The sequence below is a fragment of the Neodiprion lecontei genome, chromosome 7 (genome assembly GCF_021901455.1).
Source record: "Neodiprion lecontei isolate iyNeoLeco1 chromosome 7, iyNeoLeco1.1, whole genome shotgun sequence".
In the NCBI taxonomy this organism is placed as follows: Eukaryota; Metazoa; Arthropoda; class Insecta; order Hymenoptera; family Diprionidae; genus Neodiprion; species Neodiprion lecontei.
This window is the reverse complement of record NC_060266.1, coordinates 14,107,000-14,131,315: the sequence shown is the minus strand read 5'-3', so window position 1 is coordinate 14,131,315 and position 24,316 is coordinate 14,107,000. Positions and strand designations below refer to the sequence as shown.

At 38.7% G+C, this 24,316-nt stretch overlaps 2 protein-coding genes across 2 annotated transcripts; both read right to left on the bottom strand.

Annotated features, from left to right (window-relative positions):
- Nucleotides 1–4,596: 4,596 nt before the first annotated feature.
- LOC107217662 (regulating synaptic membrane exocytosis protein 4-like) lies at nt 4,597–6,427 on the bottom strand. The gene is made up of 4 exons (XM_015655278.2): nt 6,285–6,427; nt 5,916–5,998; nt 5,667–5,774; nt 4,597–4,898 (listed from the first exon to the last, which is right to left on the bottom strand). The coding sequence occupies exons 1-4, from the start codon at nt 6,425–6,427 to the stop codon at nt 4,597–4,599; spliced, it is 636 nt and encodes a 211-aa protein (XP_015510764.2).
- Nucleotides 6,428–22,712: 16,285 nt separating this feature from the next.
- Nucleotides 22,713–23,234, bottom strand: LOC107227880. The gene has a single exon (XM_015669159.1). The coding sequence runs from the start codon at nt 23,232–23,234 to the stop codon at nt 22,713–22,715; it is 522 nt and encodes a 173-aa protein (XP_015524645.1).
- Nucleotides 23,235–24,316: the final 1,082 nt, after the last annotated feature.

Below are 24,316 nucleotides of genomic sequence, written 5' to 3'. Positions count from 1 at the left end.
TCAGGGGACATCGTGGACGCCAAATTATTGTGCACGCGGTAAGTTCTCGGTCATTTTCTCCGAGTGACCGAGGTGCAGAAAAATCCACGTCACAATATATATATTAGGGTGTACCTTATTTGGAATGCTGACGAATTTTGTCAATTTGTGGAGAGGGGGGGGGGTTGTCAACTTCAAATAATTGAAAAACAATCGCCTAATTTTTTTAGATTTTGACTTCCAATCTAACATCTGCCACTAAGAGGGTGGATTTCTCCATTTGAAATACACGTGTTTCAAACACATTCTCATCTTTTTTTATCTAGATGAGGTGCAATTACTCCAGATTACCTAGTATCAGTTGCAGATGTCGTTGCAAGATGCACTTTTGAGACTTTGCGTATGTAGCTTGTTTATGAATGTAATTCAGTACACTGCTTTATTTAGTCAATTAGAACGGACCCAGCCGTCCATGAGATTGATATGCAAGAAACATATCAATTATTTCACGAGAAAAAATGCGAGAGAGAGTGCAAATTCGAATAATTTAGCTGAATTGAAAAATTAACGACGGAGCCAGGAATCGAATCCGGTATCTAGAGACGCTTTGCCGGAGACTTACTCCACTAGACCACCTAGCCGTCCTGATTACAATCTCATTAATTTCTCTCATCACCGGAGCAACTCTCCGGCAAAGCATCTCTAGATACCAGGTTCGATTCCTGGCTCCGTCGTTAATTTTTCAATTCACCTAAAATATTCGAATTTGCACTCTCTTTACCTAGTATCATGATGTGAGATTTCTCAGATATTAGCATTAGCCCTTACTAATACCTCGCAGATATGGATGTCTTCGAACATTGTTACTCTTACAATAAAATATGTACTGAGAATGTGTACGAAACACATGTATTCTTAATAGGGAAATCCACGCTCTTGGTGGCATGTGTTAAGGTTGAAGTAAAAATCTAGAAAAATTAGGCAATTGTTTTTGAATTATTTAGAATTGAATGACGGGGGGGGGGGATCACAAAAATTGGTCAACACCCCAATATATATGTATACTAGGGTGTGCCAAAAAAAATTTCAATCCATTTCATCATTTCTCATGTAAAAACTGAGTGGTTTCATGTATTATAGGAAGCGCCATCATAGGGGAGTTCTGATAAAAATGTTAGAAGGTGGCTCAGTTAACTAGAAATCATACTGACAGGGCACCTACTGGACTTAATTGATCAAAATGTCCTTTCACGAGGTGAAATTTCATAGCAAATTGAATGAAATACTAAGGTGGTACAGGGATTAAACTAACAAGAAATAATGTTTCAAAAATAAAATTGGAAGATAAAGCACTTTTTCTTTTAATTTTATACATTGCACCTGGCGAAAGAGGGTTTAGTCCAATTAAGTCTGGCAGATCCCACATCAGTATGATTTCTGGTCGACTGGGACACTTCTGTAACATTTTTGTCAGAGCCCCCATTTGACGACGCTTCTTGTGAGATATGAAAGCACTCATTTTTCTATGGGAAATGGTCAAAGACAGAAGAAAATTTGTTTTTTGCACACTCTAATATATATACATATAATATATCCCTAGTCACTTTCACCAATGAAAACTTCCACATTTCTTACACCGGGTTACTCAGAACCCAACCACATTTGGAACGTTATTACTGTACCCGACATAACGTTACGATTTGAACAAAATTCTGAGATAAACTTGAACAATTCAGAAATAGACTCCAATCATAGTTTTAGCCAAAAACGATGGAGGATGTGAGAGAAATACTTGAAGCAGAAAAAGTAAAACAATATGCAATACATACACGAGATCTCTCAGTCCCCAAAGTTTTTTCAGTCATTCTTCATGTTCATTTCACAAACAAACCTGATTCAAGCACGCTGACTTTAAAATTGTACGTTAAAGTCGGTTCTTGGGTCCACTGGATCCCATGTCAGTGACTAGGGATATATGCGTGTGTGTGTTTGTTTTTCATTTCTTTAGTTGATATCAATGTAACATATTGCTTTTGAATAGTTTGAATAAATATGTATTGACAGTATAGATATATACATATATATCTTTACTTTTATACACGGATCTGCGAGGAAGAAGGAGAGAAAGGAAGGGTGGGAGGGCGGAAGAGTGGGAGAATGAAAAAGAAAGAGAGAAAGAACGAGCAAAAAAATCGAGTAGCTCACATCACTCTCTCTTTTTTTTCATGTGATAAAATACGACATGAAATGTGAATAATGTTGAATCTAAGGGGTTATACGTCGTTCCAAAGAGACGCCAAACTTCCTGACATTACTACATAATGTGACAATTTAATTACCAATAAAATTGTGTATAGCGAAATCCTAATGTTACACACGTTCTACAACATACGCGCATTACACAATTTTTCGGTTCAATGCCTAAAATTATATGTATGTAGGTATTCGATCACAGATTATACACATGATCAACTATTTGACGACGGAAACGACTCGAGTCGCGTTTCATGTGCTTTGACATCATTTCTTATCTTACATAGATGTGTAAATTACATCACACTATTTTATTACGGTAGTAATACGAGTAATTATTATGATACGTGATTGTCGCATTTTCTTTCAGACTAGAAAATTTGCATTTCTTAACAGTCTACAAAGTTATACATCTTCCTCGTGATTGTCGACGAATATCTAACTTTTAATTTCTTGTTTTTAATTTCTAATTTACTTATTTGAATTGGCCGTTTTTTAAGTTTATTTTGATTTTCCTTCACGTAAATTAGAAAAACCTGTGTCTCGCCTCATTGTGTATAGTTTTTCCAATCATAAATTATTCATGACAAGAATAATTCATTCAATTCAAAATAATTGTATTCTTATTTGGTCGCGCCAGAAGAAAGAAAATTTTGAGCAAATCACAACGTTAATCCTGTGCGGTCGCACTGGGTTGAGTTCATCCCAAGCGAAAATTCACTTAAAAATTCCCGGAAAACTGAAGGAAGGCAGAGTAGGGCTTCTATCACTAAACAAAAATTAGTACAGGTATGGTCCTGCACGCTTCGTCTGGCTGCCTCCACCAGTTAGTCCTTGAGCTACGGCTGTGTGACGAGCGGACGAAATCGACCCATTTTGACCGGCGCGGCGTGTGCTAAAGGTTTCAATTTGATGTTGTTTTTTTTTAATACAAAAGTCTTCTAATGGCGCATCAAAGTATGTAAATGTACATCTTAATTATCTGATTTATTTTTGTCAAAATAAAAGACAAGAATGTTTGTTTACAAGAAATGAGATTTTTTTATTTTTTATTTAGTGCCAGTTTTAATTTCGAATCTTTTGTTTACATGAAAATAATATTATTTTTGCAGTAATATTGATCGTCGATTTATTTTTCATGAAAATCCTCGATTTCTTTCTCCTTGAAATTATGCATTTCTAAGTAATCCAATAATTCTACTTTTTTCTATAGAACCGTTGAAAGCCTAGTTTTTCTTGAAAATTAGGCTGTCCATAAAGACAATCCATTGTAATTTCTTTTTTGGTATAGCACATTCTTTAATTGTTGAAATTCAGACTCAAACACGTTTTTTTTTAGCGTTTTCGCTTAGAAACCAATGTGTAGTACAAAATGTAATAATATTTGTACTTAAATAATAGTAGATTCACATTATAGAAAGATTTAAGAGTATTCACGAATTTTTTCAGATTTTTTTAAGCAATTTGACACATTGAAAACTGTACGTGGATGTTTTCAACGATATTAAAGTGCGAACGCCCAGGGTTAACATCGCATTGACGCAATCTAAGAAGAAGAAACATCGAAAAAATTCTCATCTTGAGAATTGCTCAAATGAGAAAATCATGAAATCATGTTACATAATATACCCATAAAGCAATGTTTTAGGAATTTATGTTTCAAAAGTCGCACGGGCTTCCTCCAAATCCAGTGTAATAAAATAACTAAAAAATATCAGCTGCGAGATATACTTTTACCAGTTTACAAAACCTGCTTATATTTCAATTTTGTTTGTGCAACTATATTTTACAGTAAATATTTTGAGAGAGAGCTTTTGTTCAGCATCACTAGCATTTGTTTTATCTCCGGTATTTGTAAACCTGACTGGCATTTTCACACATTATTACGATGTCCAAAATATGAACGATAAAACGAGCCGTAAATAATTATACTGAAATAGTTTCAAACCGTGTCGTTATCTATCAATCACCAATTCATATTCGATATATATATATATTATAAAAGTGGCACATGGCATATTCAGGGAACTAAAATTTAACTTTAAGAGATGAATTTTGACGTCATCTTTGAAACGACGTGTAATTATTTCATAAGATGATAATATAATATATTAACCAAAATACCGGTTGATGAAATGAAACGTGTACGCATCGTGTAATTATGCATGAATAAACACATCAAATCGATAATCAAATGATAATGCTTTCTACTGATTAGTTCGAATCACTACAACGCGTCTATTTTATTTTTGATCAGCGCGTGTATAAGATTATCTTCATAATGGGCTAACCCCCGTCCTTTAACAGCAGCTTCAATCTGAGATCAAGCTCGCCTGCTTCAAGGGCCCACTTTTCTTTCAACCATCATGGGGAGTCTACATTTTGAGTGCCTAAGGTATGGATGGGGAACAGAGGGTACCATCCAACGGTTAAACGGGTCAGGGTGAGCAGGCCCAAATTAACTTCGGCACCACCAAGGCCTTGGTTACTCCCGAAGCCCATGTTTCGCTCCCACAGCATAACGAGGAGGTTCTTGTCCCTGACGTCACAGCTACCGTATTTCAACGTCTGACAATACTGCGGCTCTCGTGAATGACGCACCACTCTGGTCTTACGTTTTTGTAGCCACCGTTCACCGTCCCGCAAATACGTTTTTACGTATGTGTCTGCGTAGAGAATTGAAATTACATACCGTGAAATCAGAACTTGAACAGTAAATAGGTGTCTACCGTCATTCCATGTCATCAGCTTGCAGAATTATCAGTTATATTTATCTTCAGCTACCCATTAATTTCACAATTCGTATATTGAAACTTAAACCCAGTTGAGTTGGATTTCCTTGCGAACAACGGAAATAATGGGTCCTTGGAAAGAGTTGAATTGCATATTGCAAGATTGGAGTATTTAGTGAATCTTGACGAATATATTATCGAAGTAATACTGAATCGAAATAATTATTGAATGATGTTTCAAAAGGTATTGGTAGTTGAGTGAAATTTGATTTATGCATTATGTTCGTAACGAGTAATTTAGTAGGATTTATTTCCAATGACAAAACTAACGAACAACTACATAGAGTTAAATTTTTGCACGTCACAAAAGTAATGGGTAACTTGCTTGAATTTTTGAATTTCAAGAATGTTATGGGTGACGCTTAAATTCATTCCCATACGGTAAATCTGATGAGAGATTAATTGAAGTTTACTTTTATGTAAGTCACAAAATTAATCTAAAAAATTTACTTATTACAAAAGTAACGTGTAATTTAATCAGATTCAATAAATGATTGAGTGAAATTGAAAAAAAGCGTTACGCAATCACACTGTAATCGACAGATGAGTGCAGTTTCAAAAATTCTCCCATAGTATAAGTAATACGTAATTTATTGTTGTTTGATGATCGTGTTATGTAATATTATACAGATTTCAACGTACCAGGTTCGATGGGCTCGCCGGGACAAATTCCTCGTGCACAAACCACTTCGACTTCCAATGTTTCCTTGCCCATGAACAGACCCAGTTTCACTTCTCCATTCGGCACACCTGACGTAGTTGACAAGAAGTAGTAATTTCCGTAGTTTGGAAAGATATTGTTAATTGCCAAATCCCCGAAATAATTCCGAGAATCAAAGCTTACACAAGCATTGATGAGTATTTCGTAAATAAACGTCCTGTTATACATACCACAGGTCAATTTAAATCCGCGAGGAGCTATTTGTCCAGGTCCTAATTTTCCGTCGAGGCATTCATTGTCCTTAGCCAATTGACTGCACAGACAAAGAGGCATACTAGATTAGAAGTTGCGGCTTATTTAAGGATGGCATGACGATTAGAAATGAAATCCTTATCAACCATGATTTTTAAATGAATTTTCTTATGGTCTTAGCGTCAACTCCAGCTGCAGTTACAGAATGAAACTTTCGGTAAGAACCCGCTCTTAGGGCTTAAAGGGATTTTCAAAATGGAACTACAATGGCAATTTTTGGTTCTATTTATCTGTTTTTAGTTTTGATTGGCATCCAGTAATGTTGTTGGCTCGTAAGCTATACATACCTCCATTTATCTTCATCATCAGACTCGCTGTTTTGATCGAACAGTTTCTCCGGAATATCCAAGACACTCTCCTTGCGCTCACCCCGCCCTGCGAAACATGTCCTCAAGTAATTTGAAACTACTAAATCAGTTTTATCACCCATATATATGAGATAATAACTTGCATGACTTATACTTTCCCCTACGGGCGATCTGATAGTATTATGATCTATGTAATATATTAGGTCTACAAATTAATTCGGTGCCTTTACTTTGGTATCTTGTATCTCTGGTTTGAATTTGAATTTTCTCCCCGCCCTAAGGTAGTTTCAAAGAGCAAATCTTAAGCTGTGAAACATACTATGAAAGGTGGCGGACCTGCGAACTAGACCTCAAACAGCAGTAGTGAAAACAATGGAATCCGACAAGGAGCATTTGAGACACTGCATTCTTTTTGCGTTCGAATTGAAAAAAAATGCAGCTGAGGCGACCGAAATGATTTGCTCAGCCGTAGGGGAAGGTGCGGTGATACATAAAACGTGTAAAAAGTGGTTCCAGAGATACCGCAATGGTGATTTTGACCTTGCTGACCGAGAAAGACCTGGCTAGCCGAAAAAATTCGAAGACAAGGAACTGGAGCAGCTCCTGGAAGAAAATCCTACTCAAACGGAGAAAGAACTTGCACAAGCTCTCGGAGTTACTCAACAAGCGATTTCCCATCGCTTGCATCAACTACGGAGAATTCACAAGGCAGGCCGATGGGTATGCTCAGTCCGGAGAACAAGGAGAGGCGCACTATCTTTGTTATCACGCTTTCAACGGAACGACTTATTGTACAAGACTGTAACTGGTGATGAGAAGTGGGTACATTATAAAAACACGAAAAGAAAAAAATCGTAGATTCAGCCTGGTCAACCATCAACATCCACAGTCAAAGCCAATATTCACTGCAAGAAAGTTTTGCTATGCATCTGGTGGGACATGAAAAGTGTGCTCTATTAGGAGTTGCTGAAACCGGGTGAAACTGTTAATGCTGCGCGATATCAAGAGCAACTCAAGCATTTGAGTGACGAAATTAAAGTGAAATGACCGTATACAGGAAGTGGGGCAGGCAAGTGCTCTTGATGCACGACAAGACAAAGCCACACACCGCAAGGTCGACCAAAGACGCTCTAAATTTATTCGCTGGGAAGTTCTCCCTCACGCGGCTTATTCACCAGACATGGCTCCTACAGACTACCACCTGTTCCGGTCTCTTCTACATCACCTTTCGGATACGCACTTTAAGTCAGTAGAGGAGGTTGAAGAAAGCATCGCAGATTGCATCCAATCAAAACCATGATCATTTTACCGTGAAGAAATTCGCAAACTACCTGAAAAATGGCACAAATGTGTCAAAAGTGACTGCGATTACTTCGAGGGTTAGATACTGATTTGTTTGTTTTATATTAAACTTTAAAATTTGACAAATAGGCACCGAATTAATTTGTTGACCTATACATCCACGGATTGAATTCTGGCGAATTCAAGGCCACCTATATTGTCTGCTGTTTGGGTTAGGTAAATCATACCATAGGCCTTGAATTGGTCAGAACGCACCTTTGTAGGGGTATATATGTGTAAACGCATACAACAATTTTCGTAGAAGTATTTTTAGTCCGAGTTCCATAAAAGCAAGTATATTTATTGCAATAAACATCAACTTTTGCCACTTCTAAAGTAAAAATAAAATATAACGTTACAAGTGCGAAAAGTAAGTGATTTCTGATGAGTGTGAAACTTGCAGCGCAAGCCACAAAGGCGGGTGCTGTCGTCGTACGAGTCAGACATCTTCTATCAGCACCTGTGGCACATGCTATTTTTTCAAAATGCGCGAAGGAAGGTTTGGTTTGAGAAGCAACGAAGGTGAGACTGGCAGCGTGCAGAATCGGGGTTACGTAACTTACGGTTACTGACACAGTGTGTAAAATTGAGATGATCCATAGTGCGCATACGTCAAAGAAGAAGACTCAGATGCTTAGTATAAAAAAATATGGCATTTAAATTGGATGTATGCGCCAACGTTGTTTTACTGCACTTTCCGGAAATGAGTCACTTTTCGCACGCTCCACAAGCTTCAAAAATCGAACTGACCAACCTTGAGTCGGTCAAAAAATATTCCAATATACCTACACTTGCATGTTTTTAATTTTCAAGAACGCATTCAACACTCTTTTAAAATGACTAATATACTCGTATAATCTACATATACATCCAAATATAAAGTACTTGCGTGACAATGTTAAGCAAGGTACACTACTTTTCAATTATATATATAATATACAGGTTGGTCCATTTAACTCTGCCACCGCGAATAACTTGGTTACTATTGATTGTACCGAAAAGTGTCTTCCGGATAAGTTGTTGCATTTGAAGGGAAAAAATGAGTTTTAGAAGTGAATGTCATCTGAAGGTCATATCTTATGAGATTTCGGTGTTTGCGATGATTTTTTAAATAGGACTACCTATTATTTTGCTGACTACAAGGAAGCTGACATCAAAACTCGTCTAACCATGTGCAACAAGATAACCTTCGGATAACCTTCGGCTCCAAAATTCATGATTAAGTAATGGAGGTGGAAATTCAAGGAGAATGAATTGTTTGGGCACATTCAATACTTTTTCCACGTAATTCATTTTATTAAATGCTCAAAATGTTGTCCATCAACCTGAATACACTTGTCGATACGCATAATGAAGGATTCCCTGGCTTTACATATCATTTCTGGTGTAATACTTGCACACGCATTGATGATACGTTCCTTCATGTTCTCCCGTGTTGTTGGGACGTCTCGGTACACAATATCCTTGATCATTCCCCAGAGAAAGAAATCAAGAGGTGTTAAGTCAGGAGAACGCGCGGGCCTACAAACTTCTGCTCCTCCAGAAATTACTCCAGAAATGATATGTAAAGCCAAGGAATTCTTCATTATGCGTATTGACAAGTGTATTCAGGTTGATGGACAACATTTTGAGCATTTAATAAAATGAATTACGTGGAAAAAGTTTTGAATGTGCCGATACAATTCATTCTCCTTGAATTTCCACCTCCATTACTTAATCATGAATTTTGGAGCCGAAGGTTATCCGAAGGTCATGTTGTTGCACATTATTGGACGAGTTTTGATGTCAGCTTCCTTGTAGTCAACAAAAAAATAGGTAGTTCTATTTAAAAAACTATCGCAAACACCGAAATCTCATAAGATATGACCTTCAGATGACATTCACTTCCAAAACTCATTTTCCCTCTTCAAATGCAACAACTTTTCTGGAAGACACTTTTCGGTACAATCAATAGTAACCAAGTTATTCGCGGTGGCAGAGTTAAATGGACCACCCTGTATAATACACAGTGATAGATACCGTTTCAAATAACTTTTACTGCAGTATTGGACACTATCTAACTACTTTATTCTTTGATAGTAAATGAAGTGAGGTTAGTTTTCTTATCATGTACCAAAGACATTTACTAACATTCTATAATAAAGGGCCATGTATAATTTGAAAATTAAATTCCAATATTCGCAGAACTCACGCTCGACAGTGGCGCTAGCTTGAGGTATGTCGCGCAGTGTGTTTAGACTCAAACAATCTGAACATGATCATACGTGGTTATTATATAGAAGCCAGAAGTATATGGGCTGATCCACAAACCTTCAGTCAGTTTTCTATGGCCAAAGTTTCGAATTGGTTGAGATTTGGATATGATATAGTGTGCACGGAGATGTGAAAATTATACAATTTTCAAACCTACAGGCTTTACATTTTTTGAGAAACACGTGTTTCAATTTTGTTAGTTTTATGAATTGGATTTATGTCTTCTAATCTTTATAACTTTCAGCCGCGCCGGGATGAAATATGACCTAATGCTTTATCGCGTAAAAGAGTCTGATCTTTCTGAATATGAAATCAATTTTGAGTTCATTCTCAGTAAGCGTCAAAAAAACAAGTTTGTTAAACTTTTTTTGTCATGAATATGCGAAAGCCCCCCAAAAAAATGATTTTATTTCACTGTTTCAGAAAGTAAACATTTTGAAGTGTATCCTTATAATTTTTAGTCTAAGATGAAAATGTATACCATTATATCGTAATCAAATTGGTATAAATACTCTAAAGATCACTAGTTTTCGGAATGTTTGTTAAAAAAATTATGTAATGAATTGTTCGTTTTTGCCACATGAAAAAATAGCTCTCCCTCTCCTTCTGCCTCTCTCGACGCCGTATTTTAGTTCTTAGCATCTGTCTTAATTCTGTTATTGATCGTCATTAGCGGACACTATCGCCCCCGTGCTTCAACTATGAGACGATTTGAAAAAGAAAGGTTGTTCGCACTTGAAACTAATGGGAATAATTATGACGCGGTCATGAACATTTCAAGTAGATTAAAAGAAGATTTTCAATGGTGGATTTCTAACATAGCTACAGTCAACGCTCCTCTCAATGAACCTTCTTTTGATTATGAGATTTTTAATGACGCTTCTCGTACAGGTTGGAGGGTGTATAAAGGAGCTCTCCTCGGGATCGCGGGTAATTGTCAATCAATTTTCAGTACGGTCCAATGGACCGACCGTCACGGAAAAAAACCCCAAATTGGGTGTAAATTCGTACCCCTAACTTTAACGATTTAATTTAACAATTATCACAAAGCGAATAATATCCCGTTCGTCTTTTTCTTTACCAGAAATTCAGCTTCACAAAGCTTCAGTCGATTCTCCACTTGCCAGCTACCTTTAGTTTCTCGACTTTTTAGACTATGATCTCATCAGTGCCGACTAGTAACCCTGTCACCTCGCAGATAAATCATCGGACTGAAAATGACTTACTCTCTCTTAATTCAATATGATATTCAATAAGCTTTTTTCTCAACAGTGTCTACAGCTGACTCTGACTTCCAATGACCAATACCAGATCTTCGTGTTAAGTTGTTTTGTTGATTGTTTGATGTGAAAAAGTAATTTTGACAATTTTTCAGATTTTCAGACAAAAACTAGGGTCGTTATTAATGCCGAGTCAATATAATCGTTACGGAGTTTTTTGATTTTTTGTGTATATTCTTGGATTATTTATGCGAATTTAATTATGATACCGTCTTTACTTCACCTTGAAAACTGCACGATATAATTTAAAATGTTTACTTTGTCACACAAAATACTTGTTATAATTTAGAAAATTTGTTTTTGGGCCTTGGAATATACTTCTTTGACAAATAATGTCCAAGGAACGTGTTTTTGGCATTTGATGAGGGTATACCTTACAACTAATTTCGAATTCTGTATAAACTCTTTCATACGAAAACACATCAGGCCATATTTTTTCTAACTACTGGAAGTGTTAAAAGTGAGGCTGAAAATTTGCCGACAACGATCTAATTCGAAACACTGGAGAAACTGATCAACATGTTTTTTGTAAGGCGTGCGGCTTAGAGATGTTGAAATCGGAAAATTTTCATATCTTATGGTTAGTGTGCGTTATAATGAATTCAAATTTCAGCTAAATCGAAATTTTTAACCTAAAAGGCTGGTCGACAATTCATGGACCTGGTCGTATTCAAAAATGCTTTGCATGTGAAATTTTCAAAGAATACAACTGCAGTGTTCAAAAAATTTCAGTTCAGAAGATTTCGTAAAGACTCCTTAGAACAGTTTCGATTCATGCGACCAAATGTCGTACAGTTCGGTAAGCATCGTGAATACAAGGTACGCGAAATGAGCACGGAAGATCAAAGTGATGAAAAAAATTGTCACAAGCCACGGGTGCGTGCCTGTTTAGAATGTATCATCCACGCAACACAGAAAATGTGAGGAACGTGACAGTTTGATTATTCTGGAATACGGCAATGTAACGTAAATTTATAGCTAATCTAACGTTCGCGAGTTCTCCTGGCTCCTTACAATAAAACTCGAGAAAAACCACTCCAGTGAGTATCTTTATTCCAATCTGCTGGAGTTCAAATTAATTTAAAGGAACTCCTCTTGTTCGTGGGTAGATGATGTGATAAAAATGGCCATCCTAAAAGACATTACTCTTTTTGAGTTGTTTGTTTAATAGACTCGGATTTTTCACGTCACAATTTTCTTCTCACGACATATAACAGACCAGAATTCTTTATGGCGTGGCTGCCTGTCTATTCCATTCAACTAAATTTTATCGCCACTAAACCAGAGTTTTTCACGCTGTGACAGTCTACCAGACTTGGGCTTATCACACGTAATGTCAGTCTCGGATTGCTCACTTCAGAGCTATCCACTATTAACGGTTCGCTGAAGCTGTCAAGCTAATATAACTTGGCCGTGAATTGATACAAACATTAAAGAAGAAATAAAGAAGCAAATATTAGTTTACTTCAGTTGTTTTTCTCAATAAGAGCACTTCGGGACTGTAGGGAGAGGAATCTCCAAGAAATGAAGTACTCCGAATCTCTAGTAAAACGCTGACGACCTGGAAAAAATGTATGCCCTCTCGATAAGGGCGCTTTGACTTCTGTGACACGCTTCCAAGTGCGCAGTGACACACCGCATATGTGTTATTCATTTATGTTTTTTATACACAGCGTCTGCAGGCAATTATTCACATTAGTTATAGAAAGTGTTATGATTATTGAAGAGTTATCAAAAGTAATAAGGAACTTTATTCTCAACTTGAACATAATGTGCTTTTTTGACCTGCAAAGCGGGACGAGAGTAGCTTATTATTTCCTCTTCACTTTTTTCACTCATCCAAGCGATTTTTCACATTTTTATTTAACACAGTTTGAACAAATGTAGTAAAGGAGAAAAAAGTAACACTTCAACCAACACAACGGAACAAATTCAGAATCACTTCAGAATCAATCTGAGAGAAATGCATGGTTCGGCAAAAGTACTCGGCGGAAATGGAGAATACAAGAAAGTGATATTAATTATTCTTCAAATATTGCTGACTTCATAATCGACGAACTGAGGAGAGTGTGACCGGACGATATACGCATGGCTGATGGATTTGCAAAGCAGTGGCATTCTTTTCACTAGTCCACTTGCAAAACAGAAAGCTCTGGTGTTAAACAAATATGTACGAGGACCAAAGAACTTCAAGGCTAGCGACAGTTGGTTACATAAATGAGTAATATAGATACGAGAGTTCTAACCCCAAAGATGGCGGCGTACCGGCTGATCTTGATTCCTACCTTACCGGCAATCGGTTTGTTACCACCACGATAGCAAGCCTTACCCACAAAATTGGTACCGACTATTAACACAGATGACGCTACCAGTATTTTTACCCAATTTTACCGACAGGCAGTTGGACAATGAATTATTTGCTTGGTCATATGAGCAGCCATTTTGATTTTTTCTTAGTCGGATGAGCAGCTATTTTGATTATTTGCTTGGTCGGATGAACAGCCGATTCGATTTTTTCATCGTCAGACAGTTTGATCATGAGATTTTTTGCTTGGTCGGATAAGCAGCCATTCTGATTTTTTCACCGTCGGATGAGCAGACATTACACATTTTTTTATTGTTAGATGGTAAACATTTCACCGACGACATTGCTATCTCTGATCTTACCGACAGTTGGTGTTACTGAGTGTTGCCGCAGGTTTGTCGTATGTGGCGCCCCCTCCATCGCATTATCGATCAATCGATATTCCATCGATCGGCTCTGCGTGATGTTTCCAATGCTCTCCGCAAGATAGCAAGTTTTTTTTATTTATTCTATCATGCGGTTGGGGGTGAATGTTTCAAAAAATATTTGTTGGATGCTTTGAATAGATCGTCAAATTTGTCTCACAAAATGCAGGTCGAGATCTGTGAAATAGGGTATTTTTATTGTGCGAAGGTGGTAGTGGGGGTGAAATAAATCTTTTCAAAATAGCGGTTGAATGCTTTTGAATATATCGTGAAATTTTTTTCCCACGAAACACCGGGTGGTATTGACAATAAACCAGTCTGGGGGCAAGGGGGGGGTCCATAAAAATTCCTCCCACAAAATTCTTCTCACAAAATGTGTGTCGAGACTTGTCCGATGGGAAATTGTAATGGGAGACGGGTGGTATATAAAACGTGAGCCTATTCCGATATTCATACTGTTCTCATCGCCTCTTCGCATCGTGAATTGCTCTTACTTGTAGAGAAAATGAACTCTGATTGGAACCCAATGAATCTAACAAAAGTAAACCACGTCAGCCGCCTAGAGAATCTACAAACCAAGAAGATGTCGGGACTCGAAATTGGGAGTGTGTATGACGTCACCGGGTTACGACTGGTCAAAACAATATTCGGGGTGTGTGTTCTGACGACGATCGATAGAAAATACAATGTCTTCGTACCACCAAGAATCGCGAGAGTTATACAAGAAGATTCCGGTCAGCTGACTGAAATGTGTGATATGGCTGGGGAAAATCGTCTGCAAATGAAATACCTTGGTGGGGAATTCAACAAGTTTGAATTTTCATGTAATTATGTGCTGTAAATAAACTATGCGATCCCCTCAACTTCTACAAAATTCATTCGCGAGGGGATAAAAGCGGGTGTGCTGGAGATGGAATAGTCAGTCTTCTACATACCGTCTGTCAGTAAAATTGAGCACAACATTCCCACTCCTCAACATGGCGATTATCCTACACGTGCAATGTTTTGTAGCCCATAACATGAAGTTTGTACCCAAGGAAGTCGCAGTCATCAACGTAAACGGGCAGGGTCTGGATTACATCATTTTCAGGTAGCCCTATGATTTGGTAAGCTTACCACTTGAATGTAGAGCTACCAATGTATGGTTGACACACAATCACCACGGAATATTATGGAATGCGGGCAACAAATCTCACGTGAATGTATCGAAGATTGTGAGAAAAATGGTGGGAAATGCGTGTTACGTATACGTCAAAGGGGCGGAGAAGAAAGCATGGCTGATGGAGATCGTCGATGCTACAACGAGGGTTATTAATATGGAAGATTTGCACATTATGCCCCCTGCACTGGAAAAATTGAGTTATATGGAAGTGGCACCCTGGCATGACTTGAACCATGGATACTTGCCAGCGAATAACCTGCAGCAAGCAGTAGCGCCAGGCTCGATTTGGTATGATGACAACCCTGACTACATCCCGGCGTACAACTGCGCCTTTGAAAATGTGCAGCGACTGAGGAGTTGGTATTCGAAGGAGTGTACCAGCTCCCTCGAGAAATCCTTCCGTCTGTACAAAGAATTAGACGGTTTAAGGGTAATGATGTCCGAGGATATAGCTTTTTTATCAGAAGAATTCATCTACACGTTCGCATCAAACGCCATCGATGATGTCTGGGATAAACTGTCTGAGAATATGAAGATGGATGACAAGATCGCCAGTTGCCGCAGATGCCTCCAGCATTATACACTAGGAACCGATGGCGATATAGCGGATGGGCCAAATCCTCTAGTAAAAGACTGCCTGTAGAATCAATTACAATTATATTATAGTTTATATATAGAATTAAACATGAATTTATTTACATAAAAGTCATACAACTATGTATGTATCTTCATAGGTGTTATCTGTTCTTTTCATTTGAATTTATCTAATCGGAAGGGTAAAAATATTATGAATTTTATTTGCAATGAAATACGCGATGAATCATTGTAAATTTTATTCTTCAATATAATCCTCATTATCATATACATTCAATAAAGCACTCCCAAACGTAGAAACTTGTTGAAGTCTTCGGGTTTTCCTATGAGAACCTTTTTCTTCACAACTCACTTTGCTGAACGCTTGCTTCCGCACGAGAGATTTTTCAAAATACTAGAGAAGTTTCAAACTGCTGTTCAAATTTTCATGAAAGGAGACACACCCGCCCTCCTGCAAGCAAAAACCCGCCAGCCAATCATTCGTGGGGCGTACACCACGTGACATACAGACAAAAATGTAACGCGGGGGGCAGTATAAGCTTGGAGAAAATTTTCTTAAGAGCTCACCACCTGCTTTTCGTTTATCGATTTTTCCCATCACATGCCCCACGCTGATTAACGAATCATAAAATCCAAAAACTGAATGTACACAAACCATTCGGTCAAGAGTGGGCAAGACAAGATTCTTTTTACGCCAAACACTGCTCGCTACCTGCTTTTCGCTTATCGATTTTTCCCATCACATGTCCGCATGCTGTTTAGGGTTAGGGTGTGCAGGCTCAGACCTTTTCGCCATAAAAATTTTTGATTCTTCGATAGCGGAGGTGGTACAAAGCTTGGACCCTTCACCACCACACCCAAACTTTTGCGATCTATCGGCCTATACATAAGCTCAACGCCTCCGATGCAGACTCATCGGTCCTACACGATACGTGCAAGTCAAAAGTTATACAAAGTTCTGTTTATATCAACGTTGAAGTCATGGCCACTAAAAAATACTCAAATCTCGTAAAAATAATGGAGAACGCACGCGATTTGTTAGGCGAGCTGCATCCCGAGCAGGAAAATGACGAAATCTTCAAGCACTGGATTGACGTTGGAATGGAAAATCTCCAATTGCTGCGTGATGTTTCAAAGCGCCCAAGAACGAGCATAGGTGCGAAACTGCAAATTCAGCATGCAATCACGCTCGTACAATCCTGGATAGCAAAGATTGGGCAACAACTGCGGCAGCGACGGCAGCAGTGCACGCCGTGGTGATGGGAGCTAATATCGGCAGTCCTGCATTACATAAAACTGTGCATTATATGAAAAGAAAATACACACAACAAAAAGAGAAGGAGAGAATAGTGCAAGTGATAATGGATATTCAAACGTAACGAAACTGCGATTCATTGGAAATCACAAACATAGATTTCAAGTATTTATACAGTTGTAAAAACTACATGAAAAAAAAAAATATTTATGGATTCTGATTGCAATAGTGAAAGCAAGCGCTGTAGAATATATTGCAAAAACTTTCTACCTAAATGATTGTCAAATGTTGTCAACTACTTGCCGAGTTTTGTGAATCGATATTAAATTTTTTACACTAGACGAGACATGTAGTGAACAATTGACGATTTATTATTTACCGTGTATCGTATAATAGGACGTATTATTTTTTGCGTATTATTGCACTGGATTTATTATTAGTTATTTCTTTCTGTAACAACTGATTTTTTTAACGTACAGTGACACGACGTCGGTGGTGCTTTTGCCAACCGGATCTGAATTGGAGTTGTCACAAATCTCGGGCATAAGAATTTGGAAACCTTTTTGGACGACGCGCAGCAGATCATCGTTGAGCGATTGAGGCTGGTACTGCGCGAGGAGGGAAATGTGAAGGTTAACCTCACATTATCGTGCAAATTTGAAAACACAAAGCTCGTTGGGATTGCGGAAGAAGTTAAAAGCTTCAACACCTCCAACACCGCGATCCTCCCCTCGAGCGATATAGACGGTTGGTTTACACGCGCAAGGAACGCTCTGCTTGTGAAGTTTGATGATTTTGTACAACGCGATTCTGGGTGAAACATGTCATGCGAAAATTACGCAACGAATATATGTATATTCATACGTTTATTCAAAAATAGAGAATTACGTTATAATGGATAACAACAATTGTGAGTGCAGGCGTTAACAGTATATTAAATTTATGTATAAGTAAAATTAGGCGTGCGTTACGCCGGGAAGCAGTATTAAGACTAGCTACCCGGCCTCTCGCCGGGCTCAGCGACAGTGCATATAAAGTGCATATCATCGCGTAATTTGAGCACTGCTGCCGATAAGAAAGCCAAGCGCGCAAGGCGGGCTATGCTGTACGATGAATTTCGCACTCATTTCAATGATCCCCGGCATGTTCCTACAAGAGGATATAGAACTGTTACATTTCATAACAAATGTTCCAGCTCTATCGCAAGCATGATCGAGATACTGAATACTGCCGTAAACATCAACCGGTACCAGCCTCTCGCCGCGGGGCTTTCGACATTTGTTGAGCTGTCCAAGGATATTCAGCGGAGAAAGGCGGTGGTGAACGTGAAAAACGATAACGAAAGATGCCTTTTCTGATCCGTCACAGCAGCCCTCCACCCGGTCAACACCCACACCGATAGGACTCACCACAATCGTCGCTATATTTCAGAATTGGATTGTAGAGGTATCAAATTCCCTGCTACTCTACATGATGTGAAAAAGCTTGAGAAATTAAATAATTTGCGAATCAACGTGTATGGAATAGAATCTGGAACTTTTTCGCATCGTGCAAAATCGAATAGAAGTGTCACCGTGCCAATTTATTTGAGCGATCATTTGAGTACCGCGAACATTGACACGATTCGTCTTCTGTTGATTGAGAGTAATCCAGACAATGTTATGGCTCGCGAGTTAACATCAAGATTTCACTTTGTTTGAATTAAAGATCTTTCACAATTGGTGAGCAAACAATTGTCTGATCATAATGGTCAACTGTTTGTATGTGACAGATGTTTGTGTCACTCTACCGTGAAACATGCCTACGAGAATCACCGACAAGATTGCATCATGCTGAATGAAGTACGCATGGAATTGTTACGTCCAGCATACCACTTCTCTCTATTTTTCCTACTCGCTAACTCTCCCACAGTTCTTACATTAATCTCATGGTCTCTGTCCTGTCCTCTTATCTCTACGTAGTCTCACGCTATCCACTATCACGCTTACTCATCAAATTCCATTCCCTACTCCTAGCATTGTCACACCTTTTCTGCACCCGTACGTTTCACGTCTCGAGGGACACTTCTATTCTAACTCTCAACAACGTCACATCTGAACTTCTTACATAGCTTCATACAGCACACTTCGTTTTTACCGTCATCTGAATTTCCTCGAAATAAATATATTAGTAATATCTCAAACAAACCCTACGTTATTCGATCCTCATCCTGATTTCCGGTTGTCCTGGAACTTAAAAGCGAAGCCAACCAGTTTACTCTTACCGCTCAGGAGTAACTCTACTCACGGACGTAACAGAATTTCCCGAGTCTGAAGATTTAACATTTGAAAATTTTCGTAACAAAGGTACCGTCCCGCTTGTCGTTTAGGCCGATCTCGATTGTATATTAGAGTCTGTACCGGTTGATCAATTCCAAAATCACGTTTCAAACCATAAAACGTGTGAATTTCGAAAGCATAACCCGCACAGTGTAGCGTACTATGTACATTGCGCGTACGATGGGACTTTATCGGAATTCCACAGTAACCGCGGTGTCGATCGCATAGATTGGATCATACAACAGCTTAAGGATTCATCGGTTCAAGTAGAGTCACGCATCAAAAAAATAATCATGATGGAGTCTTTACCCAAGTGTAACGCGATCGTCACCTGCACGCAAAGAATTTTTATATTTGCGAAAAACCGTTTACCCCTGAGGAGAAAAAGTGTTACGATCACTGTCACTTTACGGGTAAATATCGTGGTCCTGCTCATAATCGGTGTAATTTGAATTTCAGAGAGACGCATAAAATTCCAATAGTTTTCCACAATTTGTCCGGTTACGATTCGCACTTTTCAATTGAATCCCTTGCGTCAACTCTTCCCGGTGAAATTACACTACTACCCATGAATAAGGAAAAATATATATCCTTCACGAAACGCGTTGATGGAACAATGATGCACTTGAGATTCATCGATTCGTTTCGATTCATAGCTAGCAGCATCGATAAACTCTCGTCATATTTAAATGATGCCGACAAGCACATAACACGTAAATTTTATAATAATCCGACTCAGTTCATTTTGATGACTCGCAAAGGAGTTTTTCCCTATGAATACGTCGATTGTTGGGGGAAACTCGATGAAACGCGATTACCTGCGAAGAAGCATTTCTACTCGCACCTCTGCAATGCAAATATTTCCGAAACCGATTACGAGCACGCTAAAAATGTTTGGGGGGAATTTCATCTAGAGTCATTGGGGGCTATTCAGATTCATACTGAAAAACCGATGTTCTTCTGCTTACCGATATTTTCGAAAATTTCCGCGGTAGCTGCTTCAAAACCTACAATTAAGATTCGTTGCATTACTACACTGCACCGGGACTTGCTTTTGACGCGATGCTCAAGCATACTTATGTAAATTTGCAACTCTTAGACAACCCTGAAATGGTGTTATTTATTAAGAGAGCCATCCGAGGCGACGTAGTACAATGTTCTAATCGACACGCTCGGGCCAATAATAGATTCATGGGAAAAGATTTTGATCCTAGTAACGTGGAATCATATCTCACGTATTTTGACGTGAATAATCTGTACGGTGCAACTATGAGCGTGTATTTACCAGTCGGCTTTTTCGAGTGGAAGTATCAGCACATCGATATACCAAACCATCCGGACTATTCGCCGATGGGTTACTTTCTGGAGGTAGATTTGGATGACCCTGTAGAACTCCACGAGGATCACAAAGACTTACCTCTCTGTCCCGAACATGTTACTCCTCCAGGTAGTAAAAATGCCTAACTCGCGACCACCCTTCACCCCAAAACAAAGTACATACTGCACTATAGAAGTTTGAAACAGTGTTTGAGTTTAGGATTGAATGTAACGAAATTGCACAGAGTTTTAAAGTTTGCACAATCTCCATGGCTCGAGCCTTACATCACGCTCAACACGGACATGCGCAAGCGGTCTAGGAATGAATTTGAGAAGAACTTTTAGAAACTCATGAATAACGCGGTGTTCGGCAAGACTATGAAGAATGTGCGAAATCATAAAGATGTTAAATATGTCACAAAATGGAAGGGAAGAGGTGGTGCGAGAACGCTTATTGTCCGGGCAAACTTTCACAGCTGCACCGTGTTTGGTGTTGATGTGGTTATCATTGAAATGAATCGTGTCAAAGTTAACTTCGCCAAACCTATTTACGTCGGCGCATCAATTCTAGATCTGTCAAAAAACTTTCTTCATGATTTCCACTATCATTATATTAAAACCAACTTTTTGAATGAACAAGCTAAATTGATGTATACCGTCACAGACAGCCTTATTTATCAATTTAATGTGCCTAATATCTACGATATCATCAAACGTGATGTAAATACAATGTTTGATACCTCTGACTATCCGCCCGACAATGTGTATGGTATTCCCCGTAAAAATAAGAAACGACTAGGGTTAATGAAGGTCGGAAATAACGGTAAAATCATGACAGAGTTTGTGGGACTGCGAGCAAAGCTGTACACATTTACTACGATGGGTGAGGATGGGGAAAAATATGACAGTGGCGTCAAAGTGAGTAAGCGTGCCAAGGGTGTAAAAAATTCATCGATAAATAGCATTACGTCTGATGATTATAAGCGCTGTCTGATGACTTGCCAAGAGTTGACTCTTCCACAGTGTTTAATACGCAGCAAAAAACACGAAGTAAGCACGATCGTACAAAAAAAATTGGCTCTAAGTTGGCAAGATGACAAGCGGCAATTGATACCTGGACAGACGGACACCCTACCTTGGGGGTTTGTCGTGGCCCAACAATAGCTATAGGATGAAACTATGGACGTAGAAATGATGTAAATATTTGATGTTTGACGCCTCGGACGATCCGTCATCAGGCGGAAACGTTCCACCATCAATACGATATTTAATGGATTCAAAAATGTGAATTCATATACTTGACAATTATTTATTCATTATTATTGATATATCAAGCAATTATTTATAGTAATTCGTTAACCTCGAGAAAAGTTTTCAGAGAATGAAAAAAAGTTTCCAGTAAACGAAAACAAGTTTTTCAAAAAATAAAATGTGTAATAATCGTATGGAATAATTGCAGATTATTATTAATGTCATCATTGTCGTTGTCGTTGTCGTCGTCGTTGTCGTTGTCGTTGTCGTTGTCGTTGTCGTTGTCATTGTCGTGGTCGTCGTCGTCGTCATCGTCATCATTATCATTATTATTATTATTATTATTATTATTATTTTTATCGTACCGAGTATGGCACATGTGCGTACAAAGGAGATAAAATGTGGAAATATTTGTATATTCAAAAGCTTTTATTGTAATTCGGAAAATACATATAAATTATGCTACATTCCTGTTTTATTTATCCAAATATTGTGCGAATTATCAAAACCCAACCACTTCACATAGAACTGATTCCCCCGTTTGCATAATACTTTCTCCACAAGGTAGTCGTCGGGGTATTTTACTTTGCTCAACTCTTTCTCGTAGAAGCCTCCTTCGATGGGATGATCTTAATAATCGGTAAGTTTGTAGGTGGGTGGATTGGTATTCTTCACCTCAATCACGGTGAATATTTCTGTCGTCCAATTGGGTGTATATTCTTTTTCGAATACATTCTTATACTTGCTGATTCGAACTCGATCGTCCCCACTGAATTTCCGCGCCCGATCACTTCGTTTGATTTCCCGAGGCTTGTACACGCTACGAAACAGCTGTTTTTCATTCTCCGTGCTAACATTCACCGGTTTCATCCAAATCGTGCGATGTTTGGTGTTGTAGGACTTCATTCAAGCATTAAAAATATTGATCCACTCGTACGATCCTTGGAGAGTAGACCACTTCCACATTTTATTTTTCAATGTCCGATCAGAACGTTCGCATATTGACGCCATTAAGTTCCTGAATGTCGCATACATATTGATATTGTGATGCTTCACGAGGGCTTTGAATTCGCTGTTGTAAAATTCTTCGCCTTGATCAATGTGTAGATGTGTGGGTATAAGGCTCTGGATCAGTACAGATTTCATGGCAGCAGTAACATCTTTCCCACTCTTGGACTTCATCAGCACCGCCCACGCGTACTTGGAGAATATATCGATAATTGTTAGAAGGTATTCGTATCCCTTGTTGCACGAGCTGTGTGCGGTCATATAGACGAGATCAGCTTGCCAGATCTCATCCAGTCCGTGTACATCTACGAATCGGCGCGGATAGTTGCGTCGAGCCTGTCTGTAAAGTTCGGCAGCTATTACAGTCTTCATTGTTCCCAACTCTTCACCTTTCAATTTTTTGAATTGTCGTCCAACCATTCTGATTCCTCAATCGACACTAATTCCCTGCTGGTCTATCCCGGTGTCGGTGTTGCTTGCTCCCCAATATGTTTGATGCGACTCGACGCGTTTTCTACGATTTTGTTATTTATGCGTAGCAGTTTTACCTCCTCGTTGTGATTATGTGCAAAACTCTCAAAATTTGATTGAAAAGTATCCACAATATCCACAGCCATAAATCGTCAAGCGGTATTGAGAACTTTTAGGGAAACGGCATCGTTTTCCATCTGCGGATCAGCGATATTACACAATCGTTTGCTGTCCATATCGTACTGATTGTCGTTGGTGATTTTGAATCCAACACCCGGAGGCCCTCGAAGGAATTTTTTACCACCACCACCACGCTCCGAGTGTCATCCGAATATGTATATGCTCATAACTGGACGGTCACTGAACAAATGATGATTTTATGTGTGCACGCCGCTAATAAACGATTCCGGCCTCGCGCAACTCTTCAATAATGGAGACTATTCAAATGAAATGGTTGGTTTTATCTGCAGCCTGTGACGACATAAGCAGTCGGAGGCGATCTACAATTTCATTCGGATCATTCCAGTAGACGTAATCAACATCTTGCCCCTCCTTTCGCGCAATCTTATAGTCAGGCAAGCCTTTACTTGATTGTTTCGGCGAGCCGACGTGTTGTACAACGAAATTTCCATACTTTGAGCTTTTTAAATCATCCCGAAGGCTTCCATCGGCTTGGTAACGTTTTTGATGCGCATTTGTCGTCGTGATAATTTTTAGGTAATTATTCTTGTCTGCGTCATTTACAATCGATGTATCGGGTGATTTCTTAACCAATAATTCAAGTAATACTGGTGTTCTCTCATAATTTTCATCCCCCACATTGATCAGATCATCAATGAAATTGATCGGCGTATCACCAATCATCATACCGTTTGTCAACTTTCGAACACCGTATGTGGTATCCAAATCCCTCTTCTTACTTGTGCTGAAAATTCCCAAATATTACGTCGTGGAATCCGTTGTTTTCTTCACCGGCGTACTTGTAGTAGAAATTTCACCAAACTTCAGTGTTTTATCATTTGCATCCCTGA